This window comes from Amphiprion ocellaris, chromosome 13 (assembly GCF_022539595.1).
Source record: "Amphiprion ocellaris isolate individual 3 ecotype Okinawa chromosome 13, ASM2253959v1, whole genome shotgun sequence".
Classification (NCBI taxonomy): domain Eukaryota; kingdom Metazoa; phylum Chordata; class Actinopteri; family Pomacentridae; genus Amphiprion; species Amphiprion ocellaris.
In genome coordinates, this window is record NC_072778.1 from 35,155,124 (window position 1) to 35,172,455 (window position 17,332).

The window sequence follows — 17,332 nt, forward strand, 5'->3', positions numbered from 1 at the left end:
TGTGTGTGTGTGTGTGTGTGTGTGTGTGTGTGTGTGTGTGTGTGTGGAGACACCAAAGGTTCTTCCCATCTCCTTCCTACTGGAGTCTGGCTGTTCTGGGTACTTTCAAATTTCATGGACAGAAAAATGGGGAGGGAACTCTGTAATTGGAAGCAGCGGTCAAAAATGGTCAAGGAGCACTCAGAAGAGTACTTTGAGGATCAGTAATTTGCATAGAGAATTTCTGTTTTGAGAAACATGTTGCCTAGCAACTCTTGAGCTGAAGAGAGCTGGTGCTTCCAGGCTTTTGTTCCAGCCCAATGAGAAAACACCTAATGGTCAATATAATTTAAACCCTATGGAGTAGATGAGTGCTGAACCAGAACTAGCTCCACTATACAGCACTGAGTGGATTTCAGTGTGTTTCAAGTCACCGTTGAGCAGGTTTGTACTTTTCAGAGAAAAGCTCTCAGTAAGATTTTAGAAGTTCATCGGGTGGCAACTTTGTCTTTCTACAAAGGATTTGTGCTGGAGTTACAGCCTCGTCTTACCTCCCAAACGCCCTCGTAGTTCTGCTTCTTGAGGCGGACGGCCCAGTTATCGAGGCATGCGTCAAAGCAGTGGTCCATGCTGAGGATAACCGGCCGGCTCAGGACCACCCCTGGAGGGCCACAACTCACAACGGGGCTGAGGAGGGTCTGGCAGCCGGCCAGGGGTAACCTACACCGGGGAGAGAAAACAGAGTCGAGATGAAGCGCTTTTACTCATCGAGTTATTAGAGAGAATTTCCTGGTTCTTGTAAGCAGGATGCGACACTGTCACCTCTGCAAATTATCTAGCAGCTGTAACAGTGAGTAATGAAAGCCTGCTGGACGCACTGACTGGCTGGGCCGAGCAGTGATGACTGAGTAATAACATAACTCCATCACAGCATGCTGCATCGACGGTGCCTTGTGAGACCGAATGCAGCAGGCCAGATAAACAGTGTTTTCCTAACAATTCATTTAACTTAAATAGTGCACATCCCAGTAAAAGACTACGTTATTTATTTACATCCCTCCTCCACAGTACTGGCACCGACTCTTAAGCCTTTCCTAATGGAACAGTAGAGCATCAAAACAAACAGCCTAGTGGCATCCAGGGAAGACTGCCAGTTAGACAGTGTTAAAGAGACCCACCTTAAATCTTCCTTCCTCTGAACAGTGAGATAAATCTCATAGATCTTCCCTCTGGGGATGGCCTCGGGAGGAATGAGCAGACTGATTCCTAATGCAAATAACAACAAAAGGGAGAGAGAGTGGGGGGGTGAGCAGGAGGGGGACAGGCTCATTTGTTCTGACTGAACAACGCTTTTGTCATCCCACAAAGGAAGCCAGCCCACTCAACAAAACTGTATAGCTGCAAAAACAAAAAAACCCAAATCTATTCTGAAGGTCAGAGGCAGCCTCCTTCAGGTACAGTAGATGCAAATCTCTGCACTGGCAGCCGAGGCGGTGCTCGTCCCCACGGTCAACAATTAGCTGAGACAAAAGCACACACCGCATCGCAGTTTAAATGTCCTCCGTCTGCCACCAAGTAGATAATTGAGACCATGGAACAGACTACTCCAGGAAAATTGTGCTTCCCCAGGAGAGTGTAGGAATGCACATTTGAGAATAGGGAGAGCTATTGAAGTAGTTTGAGTGTAGCAGCATTTGTGTTGTGATTCTCGTGCCAACATCATCCACTCACACAGAGTCCTATTTAAAATGTATTACAAACAGTGACTATGTGACGCAATCTGAAACGTCTTCGGATTGTAAACTTGGGTCTGTTCGCCATAAACACATCTGTTTGAATAAGCCGAAGGTGGCTGAATGCTCACAGCCTTGTTTGAATCTATAAAGCATGTTCTCCATGTGCCTGCTCTGAAACTGTGCTAAATGACAGTATATCTCTTTTGAGTGGATGCATGCAAGTGCTCAGTCTTTTTTTTCTTGTGGGTGAGAAGACGGGTGCCAATGCGTGGTATAGTCTACATGGCTTTGAGTTAATCCATGCATAAAATATCTGTAAGAGAGTGGAAGAGAGACAGAGAAAAGAAACATAGAGAGTGAGAGCATGTGGTGGCAAAGAAAACAGGAAAAAAAGACCTTTTCTTCCACAAGATATTGCTGCACTGGCATCAGCTAATCTGGACAGCCTACAGTGAGCCAAGTGAAAACACTGTCCTGCAGTATAATTATATAAGCTCTGTACTCAGCTAATGTGAAGAGGGGCAACAAAATTGGGGAATAATAATGGTGGACTTTTTATATCTTATATCAGACTAATCTGCACTATGACTATCTTTATTCTTCTGTCTGGGCTCTCAGCACACAATCGACACTTGTGGACATTGGATGCAAATTCCACCAGCAGTGTCATTAGCCTAATTGGAATGATTTTTTTCTAGGTTTTATTACAGGCATCCTTCCGAGTACATTATATTTTGGTGCACACGCTGATTTGATCTCATCACTGAGCTTTCATTTTAACTATTAATGCCATGCTGTGTAGATGTAGGTTATTGACATGTTACACAATCATGCATTTTAGATGCCATAAAGGAAAAAAACTGCGCTATTTTTGAATGATTTAATGTTTGGATTAGTCACTTTTTAAACAAACAAGTGAACGTTTCAGCACACAATCCACCTTAATTACACGGCTAAATCAACGCTTAATGTATTTTCCCATCTTGTTCCTTCATAAACTAATTTGTATCCCAGACAGAAATACAGCCTGTGCACTAAGCTGTCGTATGTGAAGCCCTGAAACACTTTTCATGTGCGTTATCTTGGTGCAGACCTATTAGCAAACTCACATGCATGCGTGAGGTTTAAGGCTCCGGTTGGGTCGGTTTCAACAAGACAGTGAGCTGTTTATTGGACTCTACTGTTAGTGATAAATTCTCCTTGTTAATGTCCAGTCAGAGCATGTGTACCAAAGCAAATAAAACTGACTAGCTCTCACAGTATTTCTCAATATAGCAGCAGATGTTAAATTGTTTAGATGATATTTTTCTTGTTTGTTTGAAGTACAGCAGCAAACAGAACATCCTACAGAGGATTACTGAAATCCCCCTGCTCTTACACAACACAGTCTTACAATTCAGCATCTGCAGAGACGGCGCCTGAAAAAAAAAACTCTGTCTAATTTTTGCATCATAAGAGTTTTTACTTCAATTTTATAAATCACATTTACAAATATGGAAGCAGTGAATTGGAAATTAACTCCAAGTTGGTTCGTGTTTCACATAAGTCAAGAGCTGGAAACATAAAAACACACAGAATGGCAGGTTCACTGGACAGCGTTGGCGACTGTCAACCTGCTTTAACATTACACGGACTCACTGGGTAAAATCTAAATCAGTGGTTTATCCTGTCTGGTGTCATGAAGAGGTCACAAAGAAATAATGATAAATACTATGTATTGAGGGCTGTAAGTTTGGACAGAAACTGGCTCTAAAGTCCTAAATAATGATGAACAGGTAGAGATAGAATATAGATTTCACCATAGTAACACATATCCACAACATGCCACTAGAGTGTGGATTCTTTTAGATCAATGTGAGAGTAAAATTAAATGAAACTATGGATCTATTGAACTTGTATCCTACATCATGCATTTTTGCAGCCTTATTATGAGAAAATTGCTGCAATGCCAGAGCAGGAAGGGTATTTTTTCATAGCACGGTATAAGGTGCAGTAATGTCATTTCCTCACATATGTGCATGATGATGGATGATTACCAAAAGGGTCAGATGAATATCAGTTCATAAATCTTTTTTTTCTCTTGATCTCTCTATAAAAAGTCAGTGAAAATGTGATGTGAGCTAAAGGGCAACACTGCATCTTTCTGTTCTTTGTCCAAATCCATTCAACTGAACAACAAGTGTAACAGAGAGAAACCTAAAATGAGGAACGAACCTGTGCTGGGGATCGTCAGCCTCCCGCCGAGGAAGTTAAAGGTCCCGTAGGAGGTATTGGCAACATCGCGGGGCAGCGTTTTAAAATAGGTCTGAGTGGACAGCCTGCTCACAAACTCAGCGGGGTCTGAGTTGAGCTTGCCGTTGTGCAGAGTGTGCGAGCCGTTGGGAAGCGGGTCCAGCAGAGGCCCGTTGGTCATCGAAAACTTCCCGGGGGCGTCGTGTCGAGAGCGCAAGGTGCCCTGGTAGCTGGTGGTGGTGGTGGTTAGATCAGGCTGGATGGTGAGCAAATGGGAGTTCTCTGTGTGAATAATAATAAAAAAACAGAAACAGACAAAAGCAAATGTGTGAATCTCCATGAGTGGCGGGCAGGCGGGTGGGTGGGAGGGTTCCTGGATCACAGAGACAGACCTCACACTCTCTAAAGCTGTTGCAACACACACAAGAAAACTGAAACAAACACAAAAAAAGACATATGGTGCAGGGAACAGAGCACTTACACACACTCCTGACAATACACAAACACAAATTCCAACCAGAGCCAGTCAATTCCCGTCCCCCACTCTCTCTCTCTGTCTGTCTCTTTAGCAACCACACAATCAATTCCAAACAGAACTCAGATACAGCTTAGCATCCAGAATGTAGAAAGACTTTTTTTTTTGCCACAGTGAATCACAGGCACTGCGACTCAGTTCCCCATCTCCATCCAACTCAGACAGTTGTATTTCTATTACTCGCTGTTAAACCTCAGAGTCTCCACACAGGCAGTAAACAGAGTGGGTACATTTCCTGACAATGGTGGCGAAACATAATGTGTCAGGCAGGCAAATAAACAGCTTGCACGCTACACAAACACACGCAGACACACAACATAATAAATCTTGCTTCGACCACAAACCACTGTAAACACATTCATACCACCTCGACGACCACAAACAAACAGGACTGGAGGTACATGTGGATGCACGGTCACAGTGGGAGGATGGACGGACCAACGGATGCACGGACGAGGGTAGAACAAAGAACAGTGTCCTACTGCTGTGGGGGGGAGGCCTGCGTGGCCGCGGTGCCCACACACCTGGCTTGCTGGGCTTGATGCCCATGGGCTGGAAGCCAGTGGTGAGGATGGAGGAGTCGGCCACGTCAGCGTCCAGGCCCTCCTTCTTTCGCCGGTACACCAGGACCACCACGATGAGCAGCAGAGTCAGACACAGGGCCACCGCCACCATGCCCACGTAGAGCGCCACGTCCTCGGCCCCGCTCACCGCTGCAGAGGGAGGACACAGAAAACGGAAGGGAAATCATTAATCTGGGCTAAATCCAGGTTACTGCTGCATCTTTAATTACATTCTGTGCAAGGGCTTTGCTAAAGAACCTTATGAAAATTTCTGATGTTGAACAAATACTCGTGAATAGAACAGTGTCTTTTCTGCGTTTTAGAATAGAACAGACTACATCTTTACTGATATTGTTAAAAAACCAACAAAAAGCAGTTTAGCAGAGCACAAAAGTCATTACAAAGAAAACAAAACTGCACCGTGTAAGGACAGGATTGCGCTGTATATAATTTAATTAAAGAGGATGCATCTGCTCAAGTGTACCCTTTAAAAACTATTTTGCATTTTTTTTAAGAATTGTTCTTTTTATAATGTCTTAATGTAATTACACAGCTTCTAGAACAGTCACATTGCATTTCACTGCACACACTGTATGAGTATGTGACAAATATAAACTCTTGAAACTTGAAGTTGACCCAGTCAGTCACAGAGCAGTGTGTCTGGAGCTAAATGCTCTCAGCAAACAAACGTCTTTATACATTCTGACAGAAATAATTGCATTAATAAATTAGTCATTTGACTCTTCGCCTGTCTTTTTGATCCTCTTAAGAATACTACCTTTATGTATTTTAAGCCCTCCCTGAGTGCATATACTTGGTACACTAGTTATCTTGCAACTAAGGGGTCAGTTTTATGATGTTTGTTGCCCATTAAACAATGTCCTCTTTTTGTGGACACAACGTCTTATAATGGCGTGGTTGTTAATTAGCTTATGCACATACAATTCATGCCTTGGTGGCGTTTTCTTGTCTTCAGCATGTCAGAACAGGCGAGTGGTCATTTGTGAAACAATAACATTGCTTGTACATCATTAAGACACCTGCACACGAGTAATTAGAAACAATCGTACATGTCCAGTGTTACAAGAGTAGTTAACGTCTTACACAGGTAAATGAGACTCATGTAATAGCATGAAATCAGTCAAATACGCCTTTATTGCCACCTAATGCTGCTTCAGTTTGTCCCTAAGTGCTTATATAAAGTACTATACAATCACTTTTTTCATTACATTACTCTGTAGAAATCCGGTTTCACTTTGACATGAAAGAATCTTTATTTTGCAAATTCTTCCTCTAAAAAAAAAACTGATTATTTTGACCATGATTCCATGTTGAAAAGCAATAAGGGAGGAAACCTTCCAAAGGGATGAGCACTTTTTATATGCACTGTATTAGTCAACCACTTCTAGTCTTTTTTAGCTTCCTTATTGTATTTCCAGTAATGTATTGTACTTAAATCTTATTGTTTTCTACTCGACACTGCATTTTTCATGGTATGTGATTTTGTTTTTTGAGCAATATCTGGCAAAAGAATTTCCTTCTGGACCTTATCTTATTTTGATTTAAAGTATTTCTGAAGCTTCAATGTCAACTCAAAAAGGAGACCGAACCAGTTACTATATCGTAGGTCTTGAATGTTACCTCACTGGGTTTCTGCACTAGATAAATATATTTCAGGCCAGCATGTTCCTTCTCTCCCCCCCATCTTTGTCTCTTTTTCTCTAAGCACACAACACCCCCAAGAGACACAGAGGAAAAATGAAGGATTTGCTTATGAAATTCTACCACCTCTTATTGAATGTCTCTCTTGCCAAAGCACAGGAGCATCTTCCTCCCAAAAGTACAGTATAAAGATGACAGCTAAGCCCAGACAAACATCAACGTGTGCGAGCGTTGGTGTGTATGCGTCGTGTGTGTTTTGCAGGAGAATGGGATTTGCCACGGCTGTCTCCCTGGGCTGGAGGAATTTGGTGGTGGAGGTGGAGGATACTCCAGGGGCCTTTGTGGAGGGGCCATTGTGCCGTGGAGCCATGGGGGCGTAGCGCTGTCAACTGAACACAGCTGAGGAGGGGGACGCATTGAACAGTGCAGCTTTGAGGGATGGAGAACAACAGCAAAGGTTAAAGTGCTGCAGGCTGGCATGTGATGAGTTGACAACAAAAGGAGGAGGACATAAGTAGGAAGACGAGAGCAAACGTACAAGAAAATAAAATTAGAATTAAAGCCAAGAAAATTCAGAGGATGACAGTAAGTTCCTGTGATTGACGGCATGCGTGAGCAGCAACAACACGTCCAAAAGGTTTGTATCAAAATCAACCTGATGAAACGCTGTCATATTTCGATGAGTATCTCCAGATTGTCGTGTGTTTTTCCACCCACATGTACAGATGCAGCTCAAAAATTTAAAATAGCATTTTGTTTTCATAATTTAATACAAAAAGGTCAAACTTAGATATTTGGCACACATTAACTGAATGATTTTACCCCTTTTTTGTGAGCTTGTTCTGATGGTTGTGGTTTGTAGTTCATGAAAGTCTGACATCCAGTGTGTTAAATTAATAGAATGTTTCCTAAAATCAAACAAAAATGGATTTGCAATATAGAAATGTCCATCTTCTACAAAGTATGTACATTTATACACTCAGTACTTGGTTGGAGCTCCTTTACTAGAAATTAGTCCATGAGGTTAGTGTGACATGGAGGCGACCAGCCTGTGGCACTGCTGAGGTGTTATTGAAGCCCAAGTTGCTCTAAAAGCCACCCTCAGCTCGTCTGTATTTTTGGGGTTTCTCATCTTCCTCTTGACAATAAACCATGTGGAGTTTTCTAACCAATCAAGCATAAGAATATCGTGGTCAGCAAGCCATTTGGTGGTAATTTTTGGCACTGGGGGCATGTGGTAAGTCCTACTGGAAAAGGAAATCTGCATCTCTGTAAAGCTTGACAGCAGATGGAATTCATGATATGCTCTAAAATCTCCTGGTAGATGCTCTGTTGACTTTGGAATTGAAAAAACACAGTGGACCAACACCAGCAGATGACACCAAAAATCATTACTGACAGGGGAAACGTCACACTGGACTTCAGCAGACTTCCTCCAGACTCTGAGACCTTGATTTCCAAAAAAAAAAAAAAAAAAAATGCAAAATTTACTTTCATCTGAGAAGATGACTTTGGACCACTGAGCCATAGTCCAGCTGTTTTTCTCCTGAACCCAGGTCAGATCAGGAGTGTCTTCATATTAAGAATGGAATAGTTGTAGCTCCTTTCCTGAAGACATGTGGTTTGGTGGCTCTTGATGCACTGACACCAGCCTCAGTCCTCGTGAAGTTCTGACTTTTCTTTACAATTCTCTCAAGGCTGCAGCCCTCCCTGTTGCTTGTGCACCTTTTACTACCACACTTTTCCCTTCCAGTCAACTTTCCATTAACATGCTTCAGTACAGCACTCTTCCAACAACCAGCCTTTTCAGCAATGACCCTCAGTGGCTTCTTGTAGTGAGTGCTGATAATCATCTTCTGGACTACTTTCAATTCAGCAACCTTCACCATGAATGTGGTAAAAGACCAAAAGATACACAGTATTTATCCAGTGGATACTATTAGATTCAAACTCAAAATAAAGTGTTTTACTATTTGAGGTACTGGCTTTCTGATTTTAATGTATTAAGTCATAATCATCAAAATTAAACCAAAAAATTTAATATTTCACTTTACATGTAATGAGTCTAGAATAAAGAGAATTTTCACTTTCTTAAATAACTGATGGAAATTGCTAATTTTTTTTTTACAATATTTCAATTTTTGGAGTTGCACCAGGAACTCTACTGCTTGGCAGGAACTGCACTCGACCTTGGATACATAGATTTTAATTGGTTAGTAAATCTATGATATGACAATGGCACAACTGAATTAGCTAACAACAGTCACATTTGACAGAAGAAAAAAAGCCCATTCTTTCTTTATCTGTCTGTTTCTCATATCTATTCATCTCTTTTCATGTGTTTGTCCTTGCCTTCTCCTTTTGCCTTGAAAAATCTATTTCTCTGGGCAAAGCCGCCTGACATACCCGAGTCTTTAAGAGAAATGCCAGAATCTATTTCATGGGTGATTATCTCAGTACTATCTGATACTTTAAGTAGCAGGATTATATGCAGCTAACCTCCATGGCAGCTCTTGGTAATGCCGAGATCTCTTGACATGTAATCAATTGTGAATGACTGGCTGAGGATAAACACAAGATTGTGTGTTTTGTTCCTGACATTACACAGCACGTATGCGCAAAAACACACTTATGGCATTAGGATTCTTATGGGAAGGCCTTCTTCCACCTCTCATCCTGTCCATTTACCTCTCTGTCTCCTCAGGGAAGCAGAGAGGTGCTTAGCTGCAAGCCGCCTGGCTAAACCTTCCACCTTCCAAATCAGCTCCAAAAAAAAAAAAAAAAAAAAAAAAGAAGGGGGAGAAACTCCAGCTGAACCTCTCATTAAAGTTCCCAAATCCAATTGTCTTGGTGAGTCAAAGGCCAGATGACGCTGTGATATTTGGACTTCTAGTGCTGCAGTCTTCTGAGGGATGTGCAGTCTGACTAAAGACAAAACAACACCCGTCAGCAAAGGAGACGAGCCAACTGGTTTCTACTGATTGGGTAAACACGGCCTCAGATTGGCCAGTTGCTGTTTACTTTCTAAGGGCACACCAAAGACACCTGGCTAACCTCAGATGCGTCGACCCAGTATCTGTACTCCTGCTTCTCCTCCCTGCAAACAGTATTCTAGCTCCCAGACAAAGTCAGTCAATCAGACTACTCTCCCTCTCTCTCTCTTTCTTCTTCCTGTCCCTCCATCCCTCTTTTCCTCCATTCTACCTGTAATCTCTGGCGACTTATCGGATCATCGCTGAGTGAAGTTTTATCTGACCCACCAGGTGTCACAGCGCAACGATCCCGATGCTCTACTACAACCCGGACCAGCGACTGCTCTCAGCTCCTCCTGGCACCCGCTCATTGATTTTCATGATGCCAGCCAATAATTGAAAGGACATCCATCACACTTTAATTGACATAGCTAATCAGGTTTTATAATTGGATGGGCTTTACTTTAGTCCCTTCTCTAGTGTGCCCTCTCTCCAGCTCTCTTCCCTTGCACACTCCATACCAATTTACCTCTCTTCCTCTCTGCCGTCCGTCACTCCATCAGTCATTTCCACTTCACTTAATTGCTGGCAAAGAACTTTTGATTCTCTTTGTGTGTGACCTCTCATCATGATTGACACCCGCCTGCGGAAAATCTGTGGATGTGATGAGCTTTTTTTCCAGAGTTGACCCCGGGCCAATCTCTGTTTGCTCCCCTCTCTCTGGGCTTTCAGTTCAGCTCCTCAGACTCGCTTCAGGGCTGGATGGTTAGGGATCAGTTTCTGACTCAAGATGGGCTGGTATAATTCATCTCCTCCGAGGCAATGTATCTGGCCCCTGTTGAAGTTCGGACTCGCTGTGTTGACAGTCAGCACAATGTCTGCACCTGATAGTCCTCAACTTTCTCTACCTGCTCTTTTCTCTCTTCCTGAATTGATAAATAAGAGCTTTGGAGCCTCCCTCGCCTCTTCCCCGGGCATTTATCAAGAGACCTAAGAATATATTTCATCCCATGGCCAATCCCAGTCAGTTGCCCGAAGATGAATAACACTGGAGTTCTTAAGGTCAGGGAAATATGGCTACTAAAACTCTCAAAGTGAACGTGACCATTACTATCTCCACAATACAGTCGTCCCATCCCTCAGCGGGTCCGGGTGAAATATGGCCCAAAATAAATGTTCAGCCATTTTTCACACAGCACTGTGACCCTGCTCTGACAAACAAACCCATGACGACAACATCAGCCACGTCCGCACCAAATGACTCTCTCCAATTCAAAAACAGAATAAAGATAAATCAATAGTGTGATGCGCTTTGCACAGTCATTTGTGACGCGCTGAAATGGGTGCTGCTGCAAATTAAGTTCATTACCTTCATTATACAGATTAAGCCAAATAATTGCTTTTATGTTGTGGTAATGTCTGTGCATCAGGATACAAGCACTATTATTTTTCCCACTATCCCTTCCCTGCCCTCTAACACCTGTCTACCAATTTGCTTCTGGCACACCGCCAGCATGTTTATTATTTCCCTGTACATATTTTGCATAGCTACATCTTTGCCTTCACTTATTTGCTTTATGAAAACGATCCTGCCAGGGTCAGATCTGATTATTTTTGAGCTGCGGCAGAAAGCCTGGTGCTGCACATTGATCCCCGTATATGTAATACCCAAAACAATAACCTCATCTAACTTGTGTCATTCTTCTAGCATAATGAGGGAGATTAGAGATGTTGATGAGGTCCTCAGACAGAGGACAGCTTTTGTTGTACAGTGACTATGGCTCACCCTGCAGTTGTTTTGTTCGATTACACTGGAGGAGAAGGCTGCCTTTTGTTTCAGGGGGAAGTTTTCTATCTCAGCTAATAGCCTGCAGACATGGTTGAAGTATGGGAGTTGCTGACAAGCCAAAACCATCTTGCTATTTTGCTTATTATGATACTTCACACAGCAATTGTCTATGGAAACGCATCTGCTGGGAACAGATTGGAACAGGCATTCTTCAGAGGCCAGCGCTCCCCACTGCACTGTCAGTGTAAATACTGAGTGACTCTGTGTGTGTGTGTGTTTGTGTGTGTGTGAGGAACAATGAGTGGCATCTTTGTGTATATTTCTTGCCTCTCTGGGGAGGAGCTGCTGACCTTTGATGATGGGCCCACTGAGCTGCCTGCTTCACTGCACCAGCCAAACTCAGCTATCGGTTAACACATGCACATGCATGCACATATTCACATAGTGCTAAGACATATACACAAAACAACACTCACATACAGAAGATCTCATCAGATAGTCTCCAGCTCTGTCTACACCCCCCCCCCCCCCCCCCTCCATTGGTCCATTTGATCACATCAATCAGTGCAAGATACATAATTCAGTTTATTAATCCACTGGCCCATGTCAACTGAATTCCCATTAAAACTCAGTGTTTACCAAGCAGATCAGCCAAAGAGCACACTATTTATAACAATTTCTCTATGAGATGGCACCCTGACACTATTGTCTTTGGATGGGAAGCTGCAATATCTTTTCTGCCTTTGATATCAGTAGGGAGCGACAGAGCTCTCCCTTCACATCCATCTGGTCTGCAGTGGACCCTGTGGTGCCGCTTTCCACTCATCTGAGGCTTGGGCTGTATTAGCCTTTGCAGTTTCTAATCTTGACAGTATGCACATGACCTACTAATGACACACAGAGAAGAGACAGCACAGTGCTTTCTGACTTCACTAAAAGGGCAATATAGACTGGCTATTCAGCTAATGTATATATGTGTCAGTCACCAGAGTCAACCAAGTTTTACATTGATATGGGCTGACAGGCTGACATGAGAGGCACACCTTCTGACTGAAGTTTGCTGCTGATCACATGGACAAAGATTTGGCCTTCTGGAGGATGCTGTCAGATAAAACTACAACTTATTTGGCCACAATAGCCAAAAAAATGTTTGGAGGAGAAAAGGTGAGGCCTTTTACTCCAAAAACATCAAACCTACTGTCAGGCATGGTGGTGGCAGGTGGGAGGATTACCAGCAACTACACAATGACCCCAAATACATACTAAAAGTGGTGAAGAAATGGCTAAAACAAGATAGAATAAGTCCCAACTTAAACCCCACAAAAACCTGTGGACTGTGCTGAAGAAAGAACTTAGTTTTTCTGTCAGCTACCAAAAGTATCTAATTCAGGTGAAAAAGGGCAATCGATGTTTAAGGTAATATTAGAATTGCTGTATGTATATTTTTGACACAGCTGAATTTGTCAATATTTTCAGAAGACCTCTAATAAATCTTAGAACAAAAAAGGACGGTTGTTCTTCATGACTAAAATGCATGTTTCAATGACTCCATTTTAGAAAACTAAGAATTATAGGAGTCCTTGGAAACTCTAAACTGCTATAATATACATGGTCTTCACAAGTGTATGTAAACTTTTTCTTCATAACTGCATAAAGCTATACCATTTCAGAACATATGCATGCGCTAAGAATAACCGTAGTGTACACCTTTACCCCTCCCATGTATATTTCCACAACCGATTTGACCTGTGGCACTTTATCTAGCAGGTTGTTTTTTAATCAGAAGAGAGATGCTTTAATTCTCAGCTCTGTTAATAGGTCATAGAGCACCACAGCACCGACCCACGTGGTAAGATGCTGTATTATCTTAGCTGCCAGTGTCGTACCAGTGTTAATTAGAAATGATCGGCTGAAAAGGTCATGCAGGTGGGGATGAGTCTGCAGTGGGCTGTAGATGAATCTCATGTCTGTACAAGTGTCTGATGAGATGGACATGTTTCGTTTATCAACCCCTGTAAGTTGAATTCTATCACAAGAAGCTGATGCAATAAGGAGGCATAAAATGTTTATTTTGATCTGGTAGAAGGAAAATGTTAAAATAAGAAGGGGAAAAGCTTTTCTACCAGCCTCAGCTTTGTGGCTAACTGATGAGTTCTACTTGTTGTGTCTAATAAAGGACTGATGAAGACTGAACTGTTTGGAATTTAGATTTTTGAGTATCTTTTACACATTGACCTTGAGTGTCAGGCTTCTTTTTTTTTTGCTCTCAAATGTTGTTTTTTAAATCAATAACATTTTAAAATGTCCATTTGCCACTGCTCAACTCAGTTATTAGAAGCAAATACATAAAAAAACAAGTGTTCACTGATACTCTTCTGGAAACGTGGCTTGAAAAACAATCTGCCTCTTCTTTACTGTTGCACTGAATTGAAGAGTATGTTAGCAGTATGTGGGTGGTGGTGCACTCACTCTGTGGGCATTGCTCGCTGGTGCAGTTGAGAGACTGCAGGTCGAGGCCCTGGCACTCTTTGCCCCCAGTGCCAGGCGAAGGCTGGGTGCACTCCCTGGTCCTCCACATCGAACAGTCCGCTCCACACGCCGACCATTTGCTCCACTCGCTCCAGCCTCCGTCCACTAAAAACACACAATATATTAAAAAAACACGGGTGATCAAAAGCTCAGCGGAAAAAAAACCTCACACTGATCCACTTCGAACACTTACATTTTAGTTCACAGGGAAAGAAAAAAGTATTGATTGGAAAACATGCAATTTTAATAAATCAAGCCATAACTCTCTTTGCACAAAGCGTGCACAGTTAAAACTCAACATAGTGAAGTTGAGATACAACAGTGGTGTAAAAGCAGTGGTGCATTTGCAAGAACTGGTAGAAAACTCTGTTGCCATCTTGTGCAAATTCCCTTGCTCTAAAATGGAAACCTGGTAAGGAAAACCTTATAAAGACATGCAAATCCACTTGCACACACTCAAACCCAGCAGCTGCACAGGGAAACCAAAGCGTGTAAAACTGCTGAGGAGAGCCATATTGTCTCTATTCATCCTTCTTTGTTTATTTTCAACATGGAAATCAGATGCAACTAAGTTAAACCCCACTGGTGCGAGGGTGCTGTGGCCTGGTAGACCCAGCTGTCAACAAACTAAATCTGTGCAGGGAAATGAATTTAACCCCTGGGAAATTTGTCTTCTAGTCTACTGCCAAACTTACACGTGTGCAGAAATACTTCTATTTAAAAATTCTCATATAAATGAACAGAGGGGAGTGAGAGGAACTTGCCTTGGTTTTGATTTCTCTGTCTGACAAGATGTTACTGTAGCAACCGTAGAGCTGCCTGCAGTGTAACTGAATGCACGGCACAACGCAGGTGGTAATACTCTGAACAGAGAAGAATGTACATTACACCTGCTGCCGGACTTCAAACACCCCACCATCAGCACAAGCAAAATCAAACAAATGGAAATGGGAAGGCAATAGTTCTGTGCATGCCCGGCTGTACAAAATATCTTTAGCACGCACACATGCACAGAGGGAGGCCATTTTGCAAAGGTGGGGGTAATTTGGCGTGGTGGCTGGTGGGAGCGGCGGCGGCTGAGAGTGATATTGAGAGTGACACAGCAGCAGGCTTGGGGAAGGTTACCATAGGGCTAATGGGAAAAAGAGCAGTAATGAGCTCTCATGGGGGCAAAAACGCCACTATCTTGTGCTTTCTCTTTCCCAAATGTAAGGGTGAAGGGGACCAGACGACAATCACCTGCACACACACACACACACACCCATATATACGAGGTACATGCACAGCTCTGTGACAGCAGCAACCCTTCCCCTGACTGACCTCAGGGCAAGGAAACCTTAGTGCTCATTAATCCTAGCAATAAAGAGTGCAGGGGGCATGACCTCCAGAGAGCAGGTCTGACTCACTGCAGGTCAGGAAGCTTCACTTAATAAAACATAAGTGAGATGCTAGTGAGGGTGAGGCTATCTATTATTGCATAACTGTACCAAGTAATGATTTTATTTAGTTTTAAAGCAAAACCCCCAATTGGAAAAAAAACCCAGATAAAAGCCACCATGAGTGTTTTGGACCAAGTGCTCCCACACAAGTCTGTACGTTTGCCTGCATATGTCCTCAGATGATTGTGTGTTTGCGTGTGCATGCATGTGTGAGTGTGTGTGGCGGGATGCTGACACAGCTTGGGCCTTTTTGTAGTCAGATCCATTTGGCAGAGAGAGCAGAACCAATCAGATAATTGTCCTTGTTTGGCATTGAGTGGACCCATCCGTGGGCCAGTGGGCTGATTATCCAGGCTGGGAACGAGAATGATTGAATAGCGAATTACATCCTAATGAATATATTATGTCGCCCCTCAGTTTATCCACACCACTGTGAAATAAAGAGATGAGATCAACATCTGCCCTGATGAGGTGATGAAATTCAACTTCTCTTTTCCACCACAAAGCAAGACTAATGGCCATGCAAATGACATTTTCAAACAAGGAGATTGGTGTGGAGGCATGGCGATGGTCACGAGAATGGAGGATGAGACGAAATCAAAGAAAGGGCGAAGATGCATTAACGGTCCTTGATTGCCTGTTTCTGAACATGTATCACACCTTTCAGACAGAGGAGAGGCTATCCATAGGAGCAAAGAAACACATGGGAGATCTGAAAGGATCTCTCTCTCTCGACTGTTTAAAAGATGTCAAGCAGCGACAATAAATGCAGCGAAGTGAGAAAAATTTAAGGCTGAAATTAGAACTAAACCTCATCCTTCTTATTTTTTCAGTATCCTCATAAGAAAATTGTAATCCACAGCCACGGTGTTGCTGATAAAATCCCCAGAAAGAGATTGTTAGTGCTACTGCAAAAGGCACCACAGCTGACTTTCAATCATACAGCACCACAGGTTTCAGGTCAGGCAGGTCTCCGAGGAGGGACAGTAATACAATAACCCAGTGGCAAGCCCCCATTTGGACATGTTGCCAAGGGGAGAAGCAAAAGGAATCCAGCCATTTTTTACTGGCCGGTAGGAGGGCCTGTTTGAGGCTTTGCTGTTCAAAATCACAATGGCCGCTGATGGACACAGGCCGAGATCATCGAACACCTATGGTTTCCTTGTCCTTGAGGGGAACACAAGGAGGTAGACAAGTACCACTGGGACCAGCAGGCCGCCCCTCTGCTGCCACTGTCCTGTCAAAACACGTGTGCACAGTAACCACCCCTAATCACAGTGCTCAAAGGATGATGGGGGAAAAAAAGCTAGAGAAAGACCAGAGACCCGTGGAGATTAATCACCCAATCACCAGTCTGCATTTCTGACAAGTTCAATAGAAAAAAGTATAAACACCAGACCAGACTGTTGAGAAGTAGTGACTTTACGGCTTGAACAAATCGAAACGGGACAGAATGAGACATTAAAAGGGAGGGCCGAAACAAACAGCACCAAATGATTAAAAATGATGCAAGGCCATCACCAGATGGCCACCATCTTTACACAGTGAACTAATGTGTTTTTCTGTCACATTATTAGCCATGGCCTTTACTTATTCCGTTGCTACAATATGGAGTCTCTAGAACAACCTATGACGATTTCTAGAAACGCAGTACCAATTTACTTCAAAGCTGATTTTTTGCAGTGCAGCCAGGAGACATATGGGTGCTGGTGAGCATGTGTAGTACACGTACATGCGCAAACACACACTTATGAGCACGCGAGCACAAATACACCAGCCCCGAGTCTGTTTATTTTCTATCTAGCAGAACTCTCACGACTCCTCTGGCAAGCCTGAGGGATCAGTGTTATATTTAAATAATTCACACAAGTTAGAAATCTCTTCAGGTTGTTTGGT

General features: G+C 43.0%; 1 protein-coding gene across 5 annotated transcripts in view; it reads right to left on the minus strand.

Annotated features, from left to right (window-relative positions):
* unc5a (unc-5 netrin receptor A) overlaps positions 1-17,332 on the minus strand; it is a 140,963-nt gene that overhangs the window by 19,758 nt on the left and 103,873 nt on the right. For 3 of the 5 annotated variants that reach the window (XM_055016837.1, XM_055016836.1, XM_055016839.1), the window contains 5 exons: positions 13,938-14,102; positions 4,965-5,195; positions 3,930-4,229; positions 1,158-1,245; positions 531-699 (listed from right to left, as the gene is read on the minus strand). In XM_055016837.1, coding sequence (XP_054872812.1) covers positions 531-699; positions 1,158-1,245; positions 3,930-4,229; positions 4,965-5,195; positions 13,938-14,102 — 953 coding nt within the window. The remainder of the gene's footprint in view (positions 1-530; positions 700-1,157; positions 1,246-3,929; positions 4,230-4,964; positions 5,196-13,937; positions 14,103-17,332) is intronic. The other 2 variants (XM_055016838.1, XM_055016840.1) reach the window with 1 other exon arrangement.